Source organism: Vanacampus margaritifer, chromosome 18 (assembly GCF_051991255.1).
Source record: "Vanacampus margaritifer isolate UIUO_Vmar chromosome 18, RoL_Vmar_1.0, whole genome shotgun sequence".
In the NCBI taxonomy this organism is placed as follows: Eukaryota; Metazoa; Chordata; class Actinopteri; order Syngnathiformes; family Syngnathidae; genus Vanacampus; species Vanacampus margaritifer.
The window spans coordinates 14,064,834-14,089,951 of record NC_135449.1 but is presented as its reverse complement, the minus strand read 5'-3'; the positions used below and the strand labels follow the sequence as shown (position 1 = coordinate 14,089,951).

Sequence of the window (25,118 nt, the reverse complement as noted above, 5' to 3'; positions counted from 1 at the left end):
GCTTACAAAACACTACAGACACTTATGTTCATGCTTTATGGTTATGTACTCCGGTTATGTATTTCTGGACTAAAGTCTTAGAAAAACTTTCCGCTATTTTGGACTGTAGGATACCTTTATCTCCAAACTTGTGTTTGCTAGGTGACCTAACAACAACTGACTTACCACATAAACAATTTCAATCTACACTTGTAGCCCTTACTATCGCTAAAAAAACAATTCTTGTTAACTGGAAAAATAAACAAACTCTGAATATCGACCAATGGTCTAACCTCCTCATAAATCACATTTCAATGGAAAAAATATCTGCCTCAAATAAAAACCAAATATCAAAATTTATAGAAACATGGTCTACGTATATAGAATTTTTTAACCTAATTCCGGTTACTTTATTCTGTCTGTTAGCGAGAGCCACTACATCGTGATAAATTACATTGATGTTTCTGCATTTGGCAATTTATTATTATATTATATTATTAGTATGGGATTTTTTTTAATGGGCTTTAGGTGAACTGATGAATACACACACGCTCGCACGCACACACACACACACACACGCACATACACATTCTCACCCACATACCAAAAAAAAAGTATATATATATATATATATATATATATATATGTGTGTATATGTATATATATATGTATATGTATTTAAAAAAAAAACATTTATTAAATTTTTTTTTAATTGATTTGTTTGTTTGTTTTTTTTAAAAAAAGGAGAGCAATGATGATGTCAAATCGAATGAACAATACTGAGCTCTCCTGAGAAAAAAAAAGAAAGAAAAAAAAAGAAAGAAAAGGACCTTGAGATGACGTCACTCCAAAATGCAACGCTAGGTAAGAAATACGATACTTTTTTAGGTCTATCAACTAGAAAGTAATAAGAACTGTCTTTTTTCTTTTCTTTTTTTAATGTTTAACCTTTTTTTTTAAATCCTATTTTCTTTGGGTTTTTATTTTTCTGTATTGATAACGTGTTTATGTAATGTTAACAATTTGTGTAATCTGTTTACAATTGTTCAATAAAGTTAGGAGAAAAAGAAAGAAAGAAAATGTCTTACCATGGTGTTAATTAAATATTGCACACAAGTAGGCCATACTTTTTTTTAAACAAAAACAAATTTTGAAACTAACTAAAATTAAACTAAAACAAAGCTTCTTTTTTATTTTTTTTTACAGATAACAGAACCACCCTGAAAACTTATTAAAATAAACTGAATAAAAATTAAAAATAAACTCAAAATGAAATAAAAACTAACAAAAATTAAAATTCCAAAACTATAATAACCCTGCCAACAACCCAGGAACTAAAACCGACTTTAGCTTTGATGAATCGTGGCACATCTTCAATTCCAGACTTTGCAGGACATTTGTTGGTTAGCCAGCTCTGCCAGGAAAGACTTGGCACATGTTGCATAATAGTTTTCAACTCAAAGACAACTTGTGTATGTGAGATGAAACCGGATGCAAAATGAATCACATACTCTCTGTCCGCATGCGGTCTCCCTGTGGTTATAGTGCTTTCCAGCAATTGATGGCTGGTCACTGAAGTCACTTATTTTACCAAATCAAATATTTGGCTCTGTGTAGCTTAATGAGTATTATTGAAAGGGCTAGTTTGCCTTGGCATCGCACTGCCAAAGCATGCAACAGAGTGACTGCCGCAGTAACTGAGTTGTCAATTTGTTGTACTGGAGCCCCCTCCTGTGGTGACTGACAGTGCCTTTGCTGTGCCTTACAATGGAACCAGTGCCGAAAAAATATAGGCTAGAAATAGATTACAAGATACAGTTTCGCTGCTTAACCAGCAGTTGAGCGGGATTACCCAACACCTAACTACCTTGTCTATTTTAGGTTACAACTTAAGTAGTCAATAGCAGAGGCACGTGGTGGCCAGGGGTGGCCACAACCATCCCACCCCCCTCCCCAGCCACCCCACAACCCCTTTCCCCCTGGATCCTGGATATTCAACAATATTGTCAATGCATACTAAATAACTAAATAATCTTAGCTCCTGAAGCAGATAGCAACATAATTCCAAAAACATTTCAGATCTTACACATGTTGTGTTCACACAAACCTACGTTTATTATCATAAACCTTTAATATATATATATTTTTTTAAATCAACAAACAACTGTGTCACATCTGCGGGTGTGTTTTTGGACACAGTTGTCATGTTGCCTGAATGTCAGCCTATGTTACTGCTATGTTAGTCCACAAAAAGGGGAAAAAAATACTTGTTTTTGTTATTTATTTGAATGTTTAATGTTCAGTGTTTTGAACAAATAAATGTGTGTAAAATCAACATAATTTTAAAAAAAATACTTAGTCATAAATTTTGCTGTTCAATTTCCTTTTCTACTTATTGTGTACAAGTCAGAAACTGACAATTGCCTTATTGCCGTCAAGTGCAAGAAAGCTCTAATGTAAGTGAGCAACTCATTGACAATTGTAACAGCTCCAATGCATTTAATTCATTTTTTCTTTTTCTAAAATGCATTGAATTCATAACATATGCTCTGAAATTATTTTATGCAGCCCACTAGTCGATGCTCCCAGCTCAAGGTCGGCATGCGAAAGGTATGGCTGCTTGGTTAAGAACCACTTATTTAGACATTTCAGGTATGAACTTATGGCCACCCCTATATGAGTCATGGTTTCACCCTGGCCACCCCATTGAAAAATTTCTAGTCATGCCCCTGCAAGTAGTATTAAGTTTGTAGACATTTCTATATGCAGAGTGGTGTGATTTTTTTTTTCCCCCTTTGTGATTTTTTTCATGTTTGTCACATTTAAATGTTTCCAATTATGAAACAAATTTAAATATTAGTCAAAGACAATACAAAATGCATTTAAAAAAAATGAAAGTATTTATTATTAAGGATGGAAAAATTCAGAACCTTACATAGTAATATGAAGGGGGAAAGGACTGATTGCAATAACTACAATATATACATTTTAACAAATGGACTTAAATGATTGATCCTCAGGTTGTGGACCTTCACAAAGCGAGGTGTCTTTGTCGCTGGCCGTACCCAACGCTTCAAAGAGCGAATGCTTAACATCATATGGTTGATCTCTGCTAAAGCAATTATTATTTCCTTATTTGAAAACCTGACCAAAAAGTATTGGCACAAACATCCGAGTAGTAGCCTATGCTGCGTGTATTTCTCATAAGTTTTTAAGAAAAGAAAAAAAACGTTATAAAACCGCAAATTTGCGAGTTTTTTTTCTCTCGGATTACTGCCCCACCCTCTAAAAAAATATATATTTATACGTGGCCCTAATACGCCGTTGTATAACTGATGGTCAGCAGCAAAAAAATAATAAAAATCAAGTGTTTTCTGCAACTGGCAAAAAAACTTTCACATCTCTGTGGAGATATTTTTGCCCACCCTTCCTTGCAGAATTGCTTTATTTCAGAAACACTGCCGGGGTTTTCGAGCCTGAATAGCATTTTAAAGCCAAAACCATAATTTTGCTTTTTAAACCAAAAGCTCGAAATACATTGTTTTCTTGATGTCACTTGAAGACTAGATGAAAACTTGTAAGCCGATTGATGAACAAAATGAATGAAAACACAACAGGCCCTATTTTCGTTGAGAGCAAAGCCCAGTTTAACTATGCTGGTGGGTGGAGTTTTATTTATTTCTCTTTCGGTATTTTGTTTTGTTTATCCCTGTTTTGCGCCATTGTGGGATGGATCACAGCTTACTCCGGTGAATCGAAGCGGCTCCCTTCATTCCGGTTAAAATCAGGGCAGTGGAAGATAGTGAACTGTCACATTTGGAATCACATTCTCAGTTTTGTTTTCCTAAGCCATGAATTTCTTCAAAGTTTAATATTATTATGATCATTTGAGATCCTAGAATCGAGTGGATGGAAGTGTGAATAATTTCTATTGTACTATAATAATGAGTAGATGGAAGAAAAAAAAGCACTCCTCTTTAAAACTAACAAGTTATCGAAACAGACTGACATTTCGGGACAACTCATTAATCATAGTCCGAAAAAAGGCGTACGACTTAAGAATCAATAAAGTTTCCAAATCAAGTTTTATTACTGACCCTCACTGTAGTTAACACTAATCGTTTTTTTGCTGATTGTTGCAGTCAAAAAGCCTGTTAAGTGAAACATGGGAGAGCTTCTGTCCTGCGTTTCAGTAAGCAGCCTCCAGATGGAAGAAGGGAGCCGGCTCAGTAACCAGATGGCTTCTTTGAGTCTGACAAGAACGTCTGGAAGGCAATGTGCTCTCTGGTCTGTCATCGTAATCTTCAAAGTCATTCCGAGGAAGTCAACCTCTTCGGTTGCTGCTTCTGCACAATCGACTCACAGCACAACAAAGCACACACACACACTATTCCTTGCAGTTCCACCGTGCTATGATCCATTATTCTCCACTTTGTGAAAAAAAAGACATAAAATGACACATTTGATGAAATATCGTTCGATTGTACATCACAATGCTTGACAGGACTACAGACAGTCTGCTCCTGTCATGTCGCACCAAGGGTTTGCTGCAGGTATTGCTTATGAACTCAAATCATTTTGGATGAAGATTAAGGGAAAACATATATTTCTAAAGCTATTTTTGCCAGCAATGGCTCATACACACTTTTATTGGTAAAGCTCACACTAGAAAGGCTGTAGCAACTTTAGAAACATATATTGACACAAAAGTATGTGCTTTCACAAAGGTCAACCTATTAAAATTACTTTCCTGTATGTCTGAATTATTTTTAGTAAAAAATAATGCATTATTCTCATAGCAACTGAGGAAAATATAAAAATAATTCAGTTTGTCATCAAAAGTTGTAAGAAATCCAGTTATAAAGAAATGCTGTAGCAATATTTCACACACTTAAATGTTTAGGGCCATCAAACAAATTTAAATAGTACTGCAAATTTAAATGCAGTTTTTAAATAGTGATTTCATTCATTTATTTATTTTTTAATCCAAATATCCCTGGCCCTATATGTGAATGTAATCGCCTACCTTCTTAAATAATTAATTAGTTTTGGGTAATCACATTTTCTGGAAAGCTGAGTTCAATTTCATTGACCGCAGCCAAGCCTGATTACCTCCAGACCTGTTCAATCAAGAACTCACTGACAAAATGAAGTCTAAAAGCTTCAATAAAGAATCCCAAGAAATTAAAGAACAGATTACTGAGAAACTGAGATGTATCATCATAGAAATGGTTACAATGCCATTTCTAAAGCTTAAGGACTCTAGCGAATTACGGTAAGAACAATTATCCACAATCGGAGAAAACATGGAACGTTCACAGGAGTGGCTAGCCTACCGAAATTGCCCCAATGAGCACAGTGTCATTGCATCCAGGAAGTCAAAAGGGAACCCAGGACAACATTTTAACAACTGTCGGCTTCCATTGCCACAGTGAAGGTCAGTGTTCATTACTCCACAACAAGGAAGAGACTGGGAAAGCAAAAACTGCATCCATTGCATGGGACTGCTGACCAAAAATAATATAAAGGCGGATCTTCTGCAAACAAATATTAGAATGAATAGATTTTTAGGACAATATTCTATGGACTGAGGAGACAAAAGTTTAGCTTTTTGGAAGGTATGTGTTGGAAACATCTGGCATAAAAGTAGCACGTCAGAAAAAAACGATGCTCTGTGCCAAGTATTATGGAGGACCAAAAATGGAAAAAATGAAAAATAAATAAAAGTGAAAAGAAAAACGGATATAAAAATAGATCATTCAAAAATTAAATACAAATAGAAATTAAAAACAACAAAACTATTAGGGGTGTTAGGAAAAATCGATTCGGCAATATATCGCGATATTACAGCCCACAATTCTCGAATCGATTCGAAATGCGGCCGAATCGATTTTTTAACATATTTTTTTTATGGAAATATTCAACAAAACGTCTTACTTAGGGTTAGGATTTAATATATATTATAATATATATAATATAATATTAATATTTTATTTCAGTGCTGTTCAAACATGAAACAGGCTGCAACCTGTTTGTTAAATGCAGTGGCTCAGTTATAAGCCTGAATTTTCAAATAAATAAATACATTTGCATACAAATCTTACAATGTACATGTACAAGTTTACTGATTAGTATTTTCTAAATTTGAGTAAAAAAAAAGAGGCAAAAATCAATTTATAGATTCGTATCGGGATTAATCGGTATTGAATCGAATCGTGACCTATGAATCGTGATACAAATTGAATCGCCAGGTACTAGACAATTCACACCCCTAAAAACTATATGTATACATAAATAAATAAAAGTAAATGAAAAAATAAAAAAATGTGACAAAAAATAAAAATAGATTTGAATATCAATCAATAAATAATAAGGCATTGCTCTCATATTAATTTATTTAATGCTGCATGAATGATGGTCCGGGGCTGGCTTTTTACTTCAGGGCCTGGGCGACTTGCAGTGATTGATTAAGTGATGGCTTCCTACCAGAATATTCAGATGGAGAATGTTTGAATTTGTTTTCCTCATCAGGCCTGGTAGCTTTTAATAGTTTTTTCCCTGAATAAATACAATTAATATAAACACAGAAAAAATCCAGTTAAGAGGGGACAAATATTTTTTCACAATACTGCACCTGTATCTATATCTTTTTTTCTGTTTTTAATATATTTTTCTGCTGCAACGTGTACGCTGTTAGACAAATAACGCAAAGTCTCATCTTAATTAATAGATTAATCAATAATAATAATAACAACTCATAATATCACTTTTGTCACATGAACAAAATCACAATTTTGTGCTGTAGACTGAAGCTTATTCCGTCCCCAGCATGTCTTGCATCAATAGACTCATTAACTCAAACAAGAAATGATTTCAGTCATAATGCGACTCGACAGGGAGCAGCTTTGAATATGTCCTCCGCAGTAAAAGTGCTTCAAATAATCATTTGTGTCTGATATTAATGTTCACCACCCACCTGTCACACACCTATTTCATCTTGCTCGATGGATCAAACAGCGCGTCCTGTCAGTGGTTGAACTTCTGGATTGAAGATATTCAAACAATGTGTGATTTATCCCACAAAATAGGACTTTGCATATTTTTGCCAGTAGTGGAACAAAGTGTACCAAATTACATTTGTCAGATTAGTGCTTGGATCCGTGTATGTGGTGTATGCAGCAGACACATCATGATTTCCCTGATGGAAGGACTCCAGACTAGATAGCTATGGATTTCTACACATGCATTTAAAAAGCATTTTTTTCCTTTCGGGCCTTTAAACAACTTTGGGTAATTATGTCCACAATTAAGACTACTGTATATGCACCAGAGCTACAAATACTTCATTACTGGAGAAGTAGATTTTTCACTTTACTTGAGTACGGTATTTATTTTCCTGAAGACTTTATACTTTTGCTCCCAACATTTGGACAGAGATATCTACTCCTCACTTTGACAAATTATTTTTGTGTGTGTGTGTGCCTCTACTGTAGACATCACACTATAAACAACTACATTTAACATGTACTTGTCTTTACATTTTTGTTACCGATGTTAATTGGGATATGTTGCCTGAAATAAACACAAAAATGAAAACAAAATGAATGAGAAAAAAACATGAGCAGAGAGAGTTAAAGTCAAGTTGAGATCTTGATAGATTGAGATCGTGGTGTGTCTTTGAAGGTGGAAATAAACCGGGGCAGCAGACATGGAGGACTGTAAACCAGGGAGCATGAAAGGCAATAATTCAATAGATTCTGGGATGCAAGATATGCCCCATTCATAGCCCTGTTTAAAATATTTCATTATGTTGTTGGCTCCAAGAATAATTTGGGGCAAATGCGTTGACTTTTGTGCAAGCAATAGTTTCTCGTCTCCCAAAATTTTCTGGCCAATCTGAAATAACAGCTACAGTTAAGGTGTATTTTTTCAGTTGTTATTACAGCATTTGGGTAATTTAACATTTTTTGGAACTCCTGTTGTCAGTTCAGTCTTGGTAATCCTTTCAGAATTTAGCTTACAGCAAAGCTACACCCACTGCCCCCAAGTACACGTTATGTTAACTTACACACCAAAAACACATCTGTCCTCGTTGTTGGCTGTGAGTGCATTAATGTCAGACAGAGAAATCAAGAATCTTTATTGTCATCATGCAAGTATAACGAAATTTGGTTCCAGCCGCTTTCAGCACAATTTAACTCTTTGACTGCCAAAAACGTTAAATGACGTTTAGTAAAAACCTACGGAGGGCCGCCAAGGACGTTAAAAGGCACATAATATAAAGTACCAAACTAAAAAAAAAAAATAACACAATAAAACAAAATCAAAAAAGTGTAGAAGAATTTGTGCAAATCGGCAAATGTTGCAACATTTTGTTTAAGTGTAGTGCAATGTGGGTCTTTGTCTGCAGTTTTAAATTCACAATCTGTAGAAATGGTGAAACTGGGAGAATTTTTCTTTTTCTTTTTTTTTTAAGTCAGACTTGACAGCCAACATGTGGATCGGGGCCTCAGGCTGGCATGGGCGCTTTAGAGCATGGGAAGAGCGTGATAGAAATAATTAAATTAAAAGTTCCTTGTAACAGCCAACGTATGGATAAGGCCTTGACCCTCGTGTGGCTGCTTTTGAGCGCCTCATAGGAAAGCCACACAGTGACTGATGATATTTTCTAGCCACTGTAGTCTTTAAGCGGGTATATTTTCACAGCTCAAACATGTACTTTTGTGTTGGTAAAAGAAAGATGCGTGACGAAGGAGCAACTATTTTCCTACAGTGGTAATTTACTGACAGTTGAAGAGCAGGGAATAATTTCAACACATTCAGAGAACGACTTGATTCTTCACAATTTTCAAACCTCAATTTGTATACTTGACTTTTTTTTTTAATCATTTAAATTTGACAAGGTTGCTAACCTGTGAAGTTAACAAGACTTTATTTATTTATTTATTTTTTACTTTATAGAGACTTTAATAAAATAAGGAAATTATTCTGTGTGCAGAAGTTTTCAAGTATCAAATCAGGTACTGGATGTAATTACAAAAAAAAATCTCTAAAAATAAAAGTTATTATAATAATAATATAATATTTTATCATAGTAGCTATGTGTGCTTTGAAATACTAATTGTTTTAATTTATTTAATCAAATAAATAGTTGTTATAATTGTAGGTTTATGGCATATAACATTGGCCGTACCAGCAGATTTAGTCTCACGAGATGTATCCTTTTGTAGCCGATACTATTCCGATTAGTCAAATGACACTAATTGATTCTTTTACATTCATTAGGATTGTATGCGACAGGCCCATTTCTCATAAAGTTAAAAAAAAAGTCCCCAAGCCAACAACGGCAACCGGTCAGCAGGTACATACAGAGAGAGGGGATGCCCCGAGTCAGCTCCCCTGGCAACGTCCTCATTAATGCAAACAGTGCGTTGCTATGGAGGCTGCGACACACAATTAGTTCCTACTCACGCGGTTTGGGCCCAGCGACAGAATTCCCCAACGGACATGGATGAACCACCTGCTGAGGACCAGAGACTGGACTTTATAGAAGACTACGTGCTGAGGACTCTCAAAGTCAAACGTGACCGCTGGCAAAAATGTGTGTCTTGCCAAGAGAACTTGCAGATTCTACAGGACTTCCTGGACAAACCTCAGCAGGGGACTTTGGTGATGTGCGTGACCACGACTGGACTGCTACAGCCCGTCGCTACCTTCACGTTAAATTCCCAAAATAAAGCAGTGTACTTTGTGAAGCGAAGTAAAAAAGCCCTGACTGCGGAACGCATGGAGGACAACTTGGTGTGCGGTGATTTGTCTTACTCGCCATTAGACCAGTTTTCAGCCCTGATTGAGGAGGTAAGAGGAATGTGCATTATTTTTCAAAGCTAGCTTACTTCAGTGGTGGGAAGTAAGGAGCAAGTTACTGTACTAAACGAGACTTTTCAGCGATCTGTACTTTACTTGGGTATTTATTTTTGGCTATTTACTTTTACGCACTATATTTGATGGTGTTTATACATTTTCACCTAATCTTTTTAGGGCTCTTTTGCACCTTATGGTCATGCTTAAAACCCAATGTCATGGTTATTCTTGCTTTACACATCAGAATGTAACATACACATCAAAATGAGTCAGAAATGTCGGCGTTGACTTCATGACATTCATTATTTTAATGTGTTTAACATGTGCTGATAAAGTAATAACCCAAAATGCAAGTAATTGTCTTACCTAAGTAATCAGCAGTCTGAGTCTGGGGGTCCAGGCTCTTGATGGGGTGAATGGCACACACTCACTAATGATCCACACATAAATAGCTACTCATCCAAGTAAGCTTCTAACCAGTGGTGTTTGTTTTCATACCAAAGCAAAATGGTGGGGCAACAGCTACTTGGCTAGGCTACATACCAGGGATATGACAGTGGAAAAAACCCCAAAACTTTTTGGGTAACAAAAATGTGAAAATTAACTGAAACTACATCTCATGTTTATAAAACTATAATTGTTGCAAAAATGTTTTTGTCTTTGTCAGTTAATATCCTACATGAGCTTCCGGGGTTCATTTTAAATGTACAGTATTTATTTTGGCATTGCTGTACATCTGTACAGAAGAAGGAAGTTGTTTGACAATAGTGTTGACTTCATTACACTCTCTATTTAATTACTTTTTTTTTTATCTTGCACTTGACATACTCCAGATTTAAAAAATAAAATACAACTAATACTAAAACTAACTACTAAACTAAAACAAAGCATTACAAAATAAAAAATAAATCTAACAGGCCAATCTCTAGTGAAACAAAACTAACTGAAAAAAAAGTCAAAATGAAATAAAAACTAACTATAATGAAAAATCCAAAACTATTATAGCCCTGGTTCCCAAGTAAAGAACAGATGCATAAGTCGCATGTCCATTTTGCGCATTTTCAGTAAATTTGTTTAAAAAATTTAAAACAATTGGATGGAAACCTGACTAATGGCAAAAATGTTAGCAAGCTGTATTGTATATTGAGATAACCACGAAACATTTAAAAACTCAGTTATTTCTCTTCAGCCTAAACTGAATGCCTTGACTGGGTTAGTGACCCATAATATCAGCAGTTATTTTATATTTAACATTTTCTACTGGTGGTGCGCCTCAATGAAAAAAAGTGCCAATTGTCTCAATTTTTTTGGAAAAACATTGGTATACAGAATATGAATAAATTGCAGCGTAATGGCCACTTTAAATATATTGTGTTGTAGACCTATTGTATTTTTGAAAAGATTTGGATATATTGTTTTTACTCAGTTGAGTCTTGTTCAGCTTCTAGGGATTTCGAGGGGAAAAAAACAACTCACTTTGAGTTTCTCAAGATCAATACTGCATCTTGAAAACAGTTTTTCAAAGGACCTTGTCAGTCATTGGTCCTTACAGTGCCGTTTGCTGCCCTGTTGTAGGTTGTGGCCCCACTACTGTCCAACAGTAGAAACCATTCCGAGTGGCCTCAGGTGGTAGCCCAAGATGTCAGGCACCTCATCCACTCCCTCAAGAGCAATGTGTTTGTAATGTCAGGCCAAGTCCAAGGCAAGACACTTCTGCCCCTTACTGTTGGTTTGGAGAGTGTGGAGCAAACTGCCTTCGAGACAGATAACAGGTAACCCAGCCAAACCGGACTGTATGATAATGCATCCTTTCCCACACCACATTTACAGTCACAAACAACTGTAAAATTTCTCAGGGGGGAAACAATAGATAAGAGCATCATCCACTCCTTGGAGTCAACCGTGATTGAGTGGAGCCATCAGATCCGTGCAGTGCTGATAAAAGACTCAGCAGAGGCTTTGCTTGAAGGCAAAAAACCCACACCACACGCAGAGTTGCTCTTCTGGAAGAACAGGTCAGCAGATCTGTTTCTACGGATACTAAATATCCACTGGCAACCTCTAACAAACACCTTCAATGCAGTGTCACAAAGCCCCGGAGTTAAATTATTGTACAACTTTTTGTCATCTTTCCAGTATTTAATTTTTCACAACACCTCTGCAGTCACATGAAAATTGGTTCTTTGGCATCTACCAATAACAATTAGAAGCTTTTTTTGTTTTGTTTGTGTTCTACACAAAATATGTATTTTATAAACAAATGGAAAAAAGACAATATAAAATTGCCATTAATTTCATGCAGTTTTAAATAACAATGCTGTATTGGGATTTATAGGGTAATTAAGCAGGGTGGTCCCCATGTGATCACATGATCAGAAATTAGGGCTGGTCATGTAGTTGCAAGGTGATCAGTATCCGGTAAAAAAACAAAACAAATCAGATTTGTTTTTTAAATTATCTTAATTTTTAATGGTCATAATTAAGCGACATATGTAATACAGTCTAATTTGTTTGCATCATTATTTTGTGAATTGTATGAACAATTCAGACAGTTTAGATGCACTCTCTTTTCCCCTAATCCATTACTGAAGTATCAGACGGGAGACTTGCTCTTGGCAGATGCTCAAAATCAACTTACTGGGGTTAAAAAAAATGTGAACAGGACAACATCCTTGTAAGTGATTACTCATATAAATTACAAATAATAGTTTTCCATGCAGGTTTTGGTTTACAAAGATAAGATTAACCTGCATGTTGATGTTTGTTTGCACTTGCACATGTGTTGAATTTGAAATTGTATTACTTTTAATTAGTAAAGACCTAGACTCATGAGACCTTCAAAATCTCACTGTCTGTATTTTTGTGTGAACTAGTACCAGTAGTTGTATTAAACATGTTCTACAGTATTTATGGTTAAAAAAAACAACTTTTGTACTACACCTTATGTACAATGAAAGGTTTGATTTTGAGAAGAAATCACCACAATATGCATATTGGTGCAATCGTGGCTTTGTTCATTGTAAAGCCAAAAGGTAGAGGTTGAGGTAGTTCCAAAATTAAAATGGCCATTTTAATCAGTTAATTCAAATGCAGTCATTGTTACATCTACAGTACAAATAATTTTATTCCAGAGACCTTTAGAATTATTCATAAATTATCACAGTTCCAGAAGTAGTCAAAGCCAGACAAGCGTGACCTTTTGTGTTCTCCATCTATTTTCATCTTTAAGATATGCTGATTTGGAGTGCATTTACTCCCAATTAACATCACACAAAGGAAACAAAATGGAGATGCTGCTTGATGCTGTTGAGAGCAGCTATTCCCCTGCTTTTCAAAACATCCGACAGGAAGTCCTTGCAGGTAAATACAGGCTGAAGACTGACAAAAGAGCATGTAAAAGAAGCAAGCCAAATCTGCTTCTAATTTGGAGTGTTATGGTGTAAAATTTATATATATATATATATATATATATATCACTATATCTATGCCATCTGAAAATAACTGCAGGAAATGCTAATTAACTGCCTTTCGTTGATTTGTTGACCAGCTGGCAAACATTACTTTCAATGAAATATAAAAGCATGAAAATCCCTTTAACCATTTAAGTATAAATATTCAAAATAGCTTGCATGATTTGAACAATGGCACATTAGAACATGAGAAAAATGTTACCTTTTTTTGTGCAAATGGCTTGCACAACTGTACTTGTATATACAGTAATGTCTTTGTGGAGGTAATGTTTCTTGTAAAGAACTAATATAAATAAGGCCATGTGCAAAGGAGGTAGTGTGGCTTGAAAAAATGTCAATACAACACCTATAAACATTTGCAAATAAAAATGCTTGACAGCCTCTCAGTGTTGAGAGCTAAATCCTTAGCTATGTGGTATCACATTGGTTATTTTACCCACCTCTTTGACGTTCTCTCGTATGGTGTGACGTTCTCTCGTATGGTGTCGGGAGTAGCACTTTTCGAATCTTGCTTCGCACTTAAAGCGTTTTGCGCATCTTCAACCTCAACAGTATAGATGTGCTGTCGGTGTTAAAAAAGGTTGGTCGTCTTGCTCTGGGTGGTTACGATGGTTTTCAGACACACTTTGCAGTTTGTGTTCTTTTGCTCAACATCGTCTTTGTGGAACCCAAAATATTTCCAAACAACAGATGTCGAATTTCTTTTCGGGACAAGCACAACAGGATCAACTTTGACAAACATTACTTCCGCTGTGTCAGCCGCTTTTTCATATAAAACACCCGCCATTTCCTTGTTGTGTTTCCTTTCTTGTTCAGACTGGATGGGTGGAAGCACGTGACTACACACGCTGAACACGGTCTTAAAGAGGAATGAACATAGCCTACCAAGAACACACAGTCAAAACAGACAAAAATACTTTTATTTTCTTTTTTTATTCAAACACAGAATTTACCGACATGGGCAAAATGACGTCGGAGTTTGAACTCATTTTCGGAGTTCGAACACCCAAGCAAAGCAAGCTAAGCCGAACATACCTTGTAAACGGGTAGCAGAGTAAAGTTGAGCGAAGCCGAGCAATGCGGTAGTTGAGACGATGCACTGCTCATTTCCTGTCAGATCGTGAATACTCCCGGAGGTGCTCCATTTTGAATTTTCCACGACAATTTTCTTTGCCATGGGCCCAAAGAAAGACAACAGTGCCACTGACAGCAAAGAAAAACATACAGGAGGAGTTTATCGCGCAGTTGTCACTACCGTGACTACTTCTTTAAATACTGGCACGAGGATCCCCCTTAGCTATTCAACAACGTGCCTGATGTTAAACAACGCACACAAGGACCGCTTAGTAGTCTAATAATATGTAAAATGTAAAATACACAAACTCAGCACTGAACTAAAGCTAGCATTAACTTAGCATTTATCATCCACTGAGGCCATCACACCACAACAGGTAAGGTAAGGTAGTTTTATTGTTTAAATACTATACTGTACTGTAAATGTAAAAAAAAAAAGAAGAAAGCAATTAAAATGGGAATTTTCTGTTTTTGGAGCTTGGGAACGGATTAATTGCATTTACATTATTTCCTATGGGAAAAAATGTTTCGGAGGTTGAACAATTCGGACTTTGAACACTTCGCAGGAACGAATTATGTTCAAACTCAGAGGTACCACTGTGTATATATATATATATATATATATATATATATATATATATATATATATATATATATATATATATATATATATATATATATATATATATATATATATATACACACACACACACAGTGGTACTATATATGTATATAATGTTTCTGAGGTTGAACAATTCGGACTTTGAACACTTCGCAGGAACGAATTATATATAATATAAAATATTTATTCTTTATTATAATGTATATATTATTTACTTGATGCCATTTTACTATTATTGTCAATTTAGGACATATAGTACATCTAGCATGCAAATATTTCTACAATGGTCGCACCAGATGATGTTTGGTCGCACAACATATTTACTTAAGTCAAAGTTATGAGTTTAGCGATTAGCCAGCTAAACAAAATAAGCTTGCTAGCCACACAAGTGAAATTGTAATGAAAATATATATATTTGTTGAACAAAATTAATATATATATTTTTAGGTCATACCACATGAAGTGGTAAAAGGGTAATTTTTTTAAATAGTTGTGATCACTGATAGCTGCTCCCATGTGGTTTTTGATTGTTTTGTGGATGATACAAACTCCTGTCTTTTAATGTATTTTCAAAATAAAAGTATCAAATCTGTTATTTCTTTTTGTTCGCACCACATCATAATTCATAAAATGGGCATCATCAGACAAATGTATCCGTCAATGACCCATATGTTGATTTTGACTATCTACCTTGCACATATGATATTGAATCTACTTTTGACTTGTCAGCTGTGGAGGAGGCAAAGGACATCTGTACCTACTTGATGCCACTGCAGCGGCTGTTTGAAGACATGGAGAATAGAGAGTTTTCCGATGTCAGAGGTCAGATAGGCCCCTTGATGCACACAGTTTGTCTTGTTTGGGCCAACTCTGGACACTACAATACTCCACCACGACTCATTGTTCTACTGCAAGAGATCTGCAACCTCCTCATACAGCAGGTCAGCTATAGTTTCTTTCCCCTGGTACACAGTATTCCAAAGACAAACTTTTAAGGCTTTTTTTTCCCTGCGGCAAAAGCTGTTTCTGAAATAAGCACCTGTCAGTAGATGGGTGGCCAGTGAAAACGGACTGCTGCGTTAGTCCATTAAAGACCGGTTGAGAGTATTTTTCTCCCAAAGTTAAGATAAAAGCCTCATTAAAGCTTCCTTGCAGTATTTCTTTGTAACACTGCTTTTAAGGCAAAACCAAAGATTTGTTTGACATTACTCTTTCAAGAAACCTCTTTGTTTTGATTTCTAGTCTGGAAAAAAATTAAAACAATATGCCACCACTTAAATTTCTTATGTCAGGCAATCATAACAAAATTACCACACCCTCACACTTTGCACACTCTTCTTGTACAAAAATAATACTCAGTTATGATTGCTATTGTCAGTGAGGTATATTTTAGAAATATGTACCGTATGTGATCGTAGTTGCAGTTCATTTTGAACAATTTTGAATTTGTAATGTATCTTGTAGCTGGGTGTAGCTGCTTGTAACTGTCTTGTTTTTTCTGTCCAAAAACAGGCTCTGAGTTATTTGATGCCAGAAGAACTTCTCAAAGGAGAGGTTTTTGAGAGCCTTCTGAAGGTGAAAACATGCTTGGAAATTTTGGAACTCTTCAAGAGCATCTTTAAGGACCGCCGGACCAATCTGGGCCAGTACCAGAGGAATGGGAACTTGGTGAAGCCTTGGGATTTCCCCCCCACTTTGGTCTTCTCTGGACTTGATCGCTTTATCAACAGAGTCATGTCCATACAAGTAAGAGTCAGATTTATTGGCGAAGGATGTAAAAACACACAAGGAATTTGTCTTTCCAAGAAAACGGAATTATAACAATGACCAACAGAGGGAGACAACACAGGAAGCCTGGCGGTTCGCTTATTAGCGCCCCAAGCTTCTTAGATGGAAACAAAGGAAACAATAGTTAAAATAATAAAGTGAAGTTTAGGTCCATTTTTATACAGCTGGTGACGTAAAAAAATATTGTCCAAGTGTGATTTTATAATTGCATTTTTTGTTCCACTCTGTATCAATATAGGACATCCTTTTGGCAGCAGAGGACTTCTTAAAGCTTGAGAAATTGGAGATTGGAGGTGTTAGAGGTCGAGTGCTAAGCCAACAGATCCAGCTACTCCACCAGGAGTTTATGGATTGTTTCAAGATCTTAACAGAGAAGCCCCAAGACTGTTTGGACCTCAACAACAAGGTGAGGAGTACTGGATCTCATGTTCCTGCTTAACCTATCCCTCTACAGCACAGCTTTTTGAGGTGCACACCCCACAAGCAATTTCAACCTTGAACACTTCATAGCACACAAGAGGCAGGTTACTCCAGAGCACGGTTTTGCCGCCCAAAACGTCATCGTGTTGCTCAACCAAGTTGTTCCTGAGTAACGGCATGGAAAGCAATTTACTTTGCTTGTAATACCCAGTTGGCAAGTCGTGCTGGATGGTTTTGAGTTAGTGAGATGTGAAAAGGAATATGCTACTCTATGTAGGCTCAATGTCATATCACACTGCTCAGTGGTTTCTTGGCTGTGGGCCTAGCTGTGTTTTCTGCCCTGCAGGAGTTTGAGAAAGATGTGCGGGACTTCAAATTGTTAGCAGATGACACAGACCGGCGACTAGGAGCCATCTTCTGTCAGGCCTTTGACGACGCTCCAGGATTAGAGCACGCCTTCAAGGTATTGGAACGTAATCAAGCTTTTTCAAACACTTCATATGCATTTTACTGGATCGTCTCTTCTCCATGCCTGCAGGTTCTGGATATGTTTGGGGGCTTGTTGGAGCATCCTTTAGTCGCTCAAGATGCTTTGGACAGATATCCGCGCTTAGTAGAAATGTTTGACAAGGATCTGGACAGCTGCAAACACCTCTACCATCATCATATCAAGATTGCAAATGAGATGGGTAAGTTTTAAGATAACAATGTACACATACTTCTAAAAGCTAAGATGCAGATGCAATGAAAACAGCAGAAGTCCCAGAATTGAACCCTGTGGAACACCATGCGTTTTGTTTCAGGTACATGTTAATTCATATGGCACACGGATAGTTAGTATATAGTATGGAGCACACATAGGTAGGCCAAGCAATCTAGCGTGATCACTGGCAGTAAATGATGGCCAAGCGGGGCTTGTCATCATGAATCATATGAGTGAGGTATGTGCCTTGACCTGTGCTGAACCCCTGGGGTTCGATCGAACCCAGGTTAAGAACCACTGCTCTAGAATCTATATAGGCTTCACCTTACCCATGACCTAACTCATTCACTCCCAGTCATTTTCACTGAAGCAACCCCCTTTGCTCAAGGCTGTTTTACTGGATTTTGACAGATTTTGCAAGGCCCACAGAATATTGTGTTCTATTGTTATAAAAACATGGAACCTACCGAAAGAAAGATTAGAGTCTCTGTTTCTGTTTTGCAGTAGTAGCATTAGAATATAGCTAAGTTTCATCATTATTCATAAATCTGTTTAAACGGGGGGAAAATAGCACTTAGCAACATGGCTCTGGTTGATCTCTTATACTCTGCTTCCACCTGCCGGCAGTTTTTATAATAACTACCATTGCTTTAAGCGCTCTCTTCAGGTCTGAGGCTGTATCAAAGCCTTCTGTATGCGTTAGAATAAAAAACATATTTTTTAAAAACATATAAATACGTTTTGGGGACCATGGCAATATTTAAAATATAAGGTTTTTATAAGTTTTTGGGAGCAAATGAGTTAATGAGAAAAAAGGAATATAATTTTTTTTGTAGCACATTTCAACAGATCCAAGGACCAGAAACAGCTCTTGCATCGAATATCTTTGCCGCTTCAAAGGATACTGATTAATATGGATTATTATTTTTTGGGGCCAACCTGATTCTCGCCAATTGAGACGACTACCTTGATCAAAATTTATGCTATAAAAATAGAAGTGACCCTAATCGTGACCCTTTTCATTGAAAACGTTTTTCACAATTTATACCCACTTTCAAACTGCTGAATGGGTGAATTAATGAATTTCACAGTGGTGCTGCCAGCAATAATTTCCTCCCACTGAATACAGAATATGGTAACAGCATAGCACAAAATAGTTAAGTTGATAGTGTTTCTGTGACAATAGCTGCTAACCTCTTCTCTTGGCCTTAATTTGGAGGAATAATGCATACGGCACTCTATTTAAACAATGCACATTTATTTGTGCTCAGTCCCCGACTTTGTGGTAACCATAGGTATAAGAGTAATACTACTTTACCACAGGTTCTGCTCCAGTGAATAAGAATATGCCAGCTGTAGCTGGAGGGATGAGATGGGCCCAGGAGCTGCAGCAGCGCATGCAGACGCCCTACTCCAAATTCAGACACCTCTCCTACCCGTGAGTGCCCTCTCATCTCCACAGACAACACATAATAACAAATATCCACACTACATAGACAAACGCATCAACCACTTAATTAACTCATCAAACTTAATGAATATTAATTCTTTAGCATATACAGAGTTGGGGGTAAAATATTGATCGGCCTTTCAATCTCGTCAAATGCTGTTGGAAATGTAATTCATGATGCAGGCTGTCTTGTCCAACGCACTTTAAATACAGTTGGGTCAAAAATAACCCATATGGGTCAATAAGGGACCAACAACCTTTTGGGTTAAACAAATAACCAAAAAAGTTGGGTCAAATGAATAAATCACAAAGTAATCAAAAAACCTGTTTTGTTTTGTGGTTTATTCATTTGACTCAACTTTTTGGGTTAAACAAATAACCCAAATGTTGGGCCATTCCTTTTTTTGATCCAATTTCAGTTATTTGTGACCCAACTGGTTTTAAAATGAGTTGAGTCAAAAAATAACCCAATATGGGTAATAAAAAAAAAAGGCCCAACTTTTTGGGTTATTCATTTGAGCAAAAACCAACCAATAAACCAACCAACAAGCAAACAAACAAACAAACAAACAAACAAACAAACAAACAAAAAAGGTCAAACGAATAACCCAAAAAACAACCCAAGTTCTTGATTTGTACAAAACAATCAAATTTTGTGGGTTTTGTAAAAAAAAAAAAAAAATGTTTTGGGGTTTTGTTGGTTATTAACCCATTCACTCCCATTCTTTTTCACTAAAGCAACCCACTTTGCTCCCGCTCCCGTTAGTTGTACTGGATTTTGACTGATTTTGCAAGGCCCACAGAATATTGTGTTCTATTGCTATAAAAACATGAAACCTACCAAACGAAAGATTAGAGTCTCTTCTTTCATCAGGAAAAAAATATATATTTCCATCTGTTTCCGTTTTGCAGCAATTAGCATTAGAATATAGCTACAATAAGTTTAATCAATATTCACATTCTTCGTGAAAACACTGGCAAAAAGAGCTTGTTGCAACATGGCCATGGCTCATCTCTTATACTCTGCTGACACCTACTGGCCGTACTTTTTGTAATAACTACCATTGCTTTGAGCCACCTCTTCATGTCAGAAGTGGCGTCAAAGCCTGCTCTTGCATAAAAACAAAAAACGTGTAAACAAGTTTTTGGGAGTAAAGGACAAAGTATTAAAAATATATATTTACATGTTTTGGGGTTTGAATTAGTTAATTGTTTGTGACCTAACTTTTTGCGTTAAACAAATTGAATTAAATGAATAACTCATAAAGTTGGGTCGGCCCCAGTAGCCTTCCTTCCCCCAGTACTTGTATCCATATATTGCAAATTTAACATCTCTGTTGCCTTTAAGAGACTTTCCATAACCTAACAAACTCTCTGAGCCAGGTCCCTGGAGTCCACCGAAGGAGTTTGGGTCATCCAGAAGTATGAGGAACTGATGCAACTGGTTGACAGGTTGAAGCATCTTATCTTTCTATATTGCATGACATGTCATCATGCACCCATGTTACATATAGCTGAAAAAAAATACAGAAAGGGAGAATGAACAGAACTGACAGTGGAAGTATGGCCTTACAGTGTTGTTATTATGAGGAAGGTCTAAAGCAGGATTATACATTGGCTCACTCACTCACCTGGCAAGGACTTGCATGCAATAACACACGGCCGTCTTGCAATGGGTTGTTCATTTTTGGGCGAGCATTTGGCCTGCCATACAATATGACATCTGCCTGTTTTCTCACAAGAGCAGTAAAGAGGAGAAGTAAAGAACAGCAAAATGAATGACAAGTCAATCTACTACAGTATGTGTAGAATGTAGATTGTTAATGTATTATTCAAATGACACATATTATTCACATATTGTAATTATGCGCAAATTACACTTATTTAGGAAATTTAAGAAAACAAGTAATGCTCCACAAGAGACTTTCAGTAGCTCTCCGTGTCACGAGGGTTGGGTGGACTCCTTGTTTGGAGCGTGTATCAGATGAGAGCCCCATCTGCTAAATATATGCGATTTAGTTAGTTTATGAAGCAGCCCACGTGGAATGCAATGTAGACACGCAGCTCCAGGCATGATTGATGTTCTCATTACTGGGGCACTGCTCTGTAGATGATCTCACAGGAGTCTCATAATCTCACATGCCCTGTCGCCACTCACTGATGCCAAGTGAGAAATCGCCTTTTAGACCACATTTAACATCAAAACCTGCAAGATAAATCATCTCATTGAGGGGGGCCATTGCTGCTTTGAATTATGAAAGAGCCAATAAGAAAAAGAAAGAGATCTTCTCTTTCTTTATTGCTCACTTTCGGTTATAATTCACCTTTACACTGACCACTTAAAGCTTGTAATGTCTCCTCAAGCTTTAATCATTGCACAAACATTTCAAATTGTTTTGTTCAGAACTAGCCTTCTGTTTTCGACCTTACTGTATCCAAGTGGTTCTTAAAGGAACTCGTTGAGCTACTTTCAACAGTAAGAAGATGTCTTGTCTATAAATAAAGTGATTACTTCATTGTTTTTCATAAACAATTAAAACTTTCAAAAACTATTTTTTCTCCTTCCTGTCAACTAAAATGGCCTTTTCTGGTATGCATCAGAACAGAACTTTGCATGTTTTTGCTTTAGGGATTTGAATGCAATATTTTGCATTTAGAAATTGGGCACTCAAATCAAATGGCCAATAAATGTGTTGTGCAACTGGGCACTGCGGGTCATTCAAAGCTAGTTTGATGAGGGACCATAAGAATTTCAGTGCACATATTTTTGGTGGATAGTAGCTACTTGACATTTTTTCCCCATGGCATCAACAGAAAATAACATAAACAAGAAAGACACCAGAAATCCTAATATCTCTATTTGTGCATAATTTTCATATCAATTTTGGGCCAGCCTAACATTAATGTGCCAAGATGTATTCAGGCAACACTGTGAGAATACAATTATTTCATAATAATATGGACTAATTAAATGAATGCCTGCATTTTAATTCAAATTTGTAACCCTGTGAGGATTTATTGACTGTTTTGATATTGGATCAAGCAAAATGGAAATTCTTATAATGCTAAATGCTAGCATGTTAATATAATATCTCATCATTCTAACAAGGTAAAAAGAAAACCTGTTGGGACCAACCAGTCTTTTTTAGATTAGATTATAACGTATTACTAAATAATAGGGATTTCAAAATTAGTGTGTCAATTTTGAGTTAATTTAAAGTTCCTTTAATGCCACCAAATTTTTTAACACACGATTAATGACCACCCCTTACTTGGAATGCCTGTACTGGGGGAATTCCAGTCGTAACGCAGCAGACATGTAGTAATAAATTTAATAATAACAAATATATTTGTGGAGACTATGGTCAAGTTATATTTTATAATTTTAAAAATTGTGCAGAATTTCACCAGTTCACTCCATGTTAAAGATTAGATAGCTCTTAATATGAAAATAAAAATGCATTGAGCTGTCACCAACATCTTACAAATGCAATGATGCCATCTAGTTGCAGAAAAATTGCCAACACAAATCAATATCACACTCGTTTTTTTTTTTTTACAGTACAGTACGTTTTTAATTTTAACTAATTTTTATGAATTATTTTGAAATTACTGTATCAATGACTAAAAGATGCAGCCATATTTCTATTTAACATTTTTTCTACTTTTATGTTATGTATGAAAACCTAGAAAAAATATTTTACTGTACATTTTATCGTATTCATTTAGAACAGATATAAAATATGCGATTAATCGAGAGTTAACTATGGAAGTCATGCGATTAATCACGATTAAAAAATTTAACCGCCTGACGCCCCTACTAAACAGCAAATAAATAATTATCATTTAGTTTCTTTTTCATTCCATGGAGAACTGGAGTGATGATCTCTGTGCAACCTTTTTTAACTCCCATTAGAGTTCCTGTAATATTGTAAGAATCATCATCGCTGCCATAGGTGAATGCCATCATCATTATAAACATTCCAGTCATGATCGGGATGGGCATCCTTACACATTACTCCCCGCTGACAAAACGCTGCATGATTTATGGCCATTACCAAGACATTGGATTGCCTCTGTGTCTGCAGTGCCACTATCAGGAAATGAAGCTCACGGCAGAAATCCAATAAGGAGCACACAGTGTGCGCTGAAGTACTCATCATAATAGTTGCTATTTACAGATTGATATAGCCGTACAGAGGCCTGACATATTGTCTATCCCCACCGTCTTGCAGATGAAGCAGTGTTTATCCTCATACAACCTCCAACTGCCCCATCAAACCTTCCATTTCGTGCTACCTCTCCCAGCCACTTGCACTTCTGTGACTATTTTAATGGGAATGTGAAACAATGTTAAACCCCTCTGGTACAATATTTTGGTGATAGTAATCACATTTGTGCCTGAAGTATACATTCTCTGAGTTAACTATTTCAGATACTGTGTCACCCTGTACGAGACATGGACGAGGACTGTTGACAGCAGTTGTCATCACAACCTCAGCCTACCCTTAATCTGCAGAGACGTGTCCTCCCAGATGATATCGGTCAACTTTAACACACAGGTTGCTATGTTTATTTCATGACTCATACTATATACGACAGAACATGTCTTTAAATCATGCCTCCCTTCTTTAGCTTGCATCTGTGTTGAGGGAAGTCAAGTACCTGGAGGCCAGACAGACTAAAGTCATTCCCGAAACCGCAGTGCAGATTTATACTACCAGATGGCAGTTGTGGCAGTTCGTGGCCAGCCTGGAACTTGCTGCAGGACGATACAACAAGGTCTATATACATTTTGATTAGAAAAAATGGACATTAAGTGACGGCGGCACGGTGGCTGACTGGTTAGAGTCAGAGGACGTGAGATCGAGTCCGGGCATTCGGCCTTCCTGGGTGGAGTTTGCATGTTCTCCCCTTGCTTGTGTGGGTTTTCTCCGAGTGCTCCGGTTTCCTCCCACATTCCAAAGACATGCACGGCAGGCTAATTGAACACTCCAAATTGTCCATAGGTGTGATTGTGAGTGTGGATGGTTGTTCGTCTCTGTGTGCCCTGCGATTGGCTGGCAACCAGTTCAGGGTGTACCCCGCCTATTGCCCGAAGCCAGCTGAGATAGGCTCCAGCACCCCCGCGACCCTTGTGAGGACAAGCGGTTAAGAAAATGGATGGATGGACATTAAGTGACTCTCCCTAATCATTAAACAAAAAAAAAAAAAAATAATAATAATAATAATAATGTTTTGCAACAATGTAAATGGAAGGCTAGTGGCTAGCATATTTTTCTCCCATTTGGGAGGTCATCGGTTAAAATTTTCTTTATTACAACATACAACCAGTTATAGTTTTGTCAATGAAAAATTTTCATCATATTTTTTGTCTGCATTTTTTTTAAATTTCAGACAAAAATGAAACGAAAACTAAAATAGAAGCCATTCATTGTCACGATGACGATTACTAAAATTGACTGACAATTTTGTCAATGACTAAAACGAAAACAACACCGTGACATAAATTCACAAAATCCAATCAGAAGAAGGAATGAAACTCAGGTGGGAGAAAAGGACCAATCAAAAATTGTTCACTGTACTTTATTTAATGTTAAAACATGTTTACATTCATTGTGCAGCTGTAAGAAACATCTCAGGCAATTATGCTTTTTTTTTTTTAGGTGAATACTAAGTTATAAGACGGCATGTTATTGTCAGTTCAACATGTTTCATTGAAACAAGTTTTAATAAAGACAAGGTTGT

The 25,118-nt window shown here is 36.5% G+C and overlaps 1 protein-coding gene across 1 annotated transcript in view; it reads left to right on the top strand.

The window, feature by feature from the left end:
- Positions 1-9,486: 9,486 nt before the first annotated feature.
- dnah9 (dynein, axonemal, heavy chain 9) overlaps positions 9,487-25,118 on the top strand; it is a 195,707-nt gene continuing 180,075 nt past the window's right edge. The window contains exons 1-13 of the mRNA XM_077551042.1: positions 9,487-9,837; positions 11,419-11,615; positions 11,700-11,858; positions 13,073-13,203; positions 15,739-15,950; positions 16,522-16,755; positions 17,036-17,203; positions 17,564-17,680; positions 17,756-17,906; positions 19,244-19,358; positions 20,754-20,822; positions 23,806-23,932; positions 24,006-24,152. Of these exons, the coding sequence (XP_077407168.1) occupies positions 9,487-9,837; positions 11,419-11,615; positions 11,700-11,858; positions 13,073-13,203; positions 15,739-15,950; positions 16,522-16,755; positions 17,036-17,203; positions 17,564-17,680; positions 17,756-17,906; positions 19,244-19,358; positions 20,754-20,822; positions 23,806-23,932; positions 24,006-24,152 (2,178 nt within the window). The remainder of the gene's footprint in view (positions 9,838-11,418; positions 11,616-11,699; positions 11,859-13,072; positions 13,204-15,738; positions 15,951-16,521; positions 16,756-17,035; positions 17,204-17,563; positions 17,681-17,755; positions 17,907-19,243; positions 19,359-20,753; positions 20,823-23,805; positions 23,933-24,005; positions 24,153-25,118) is intronic.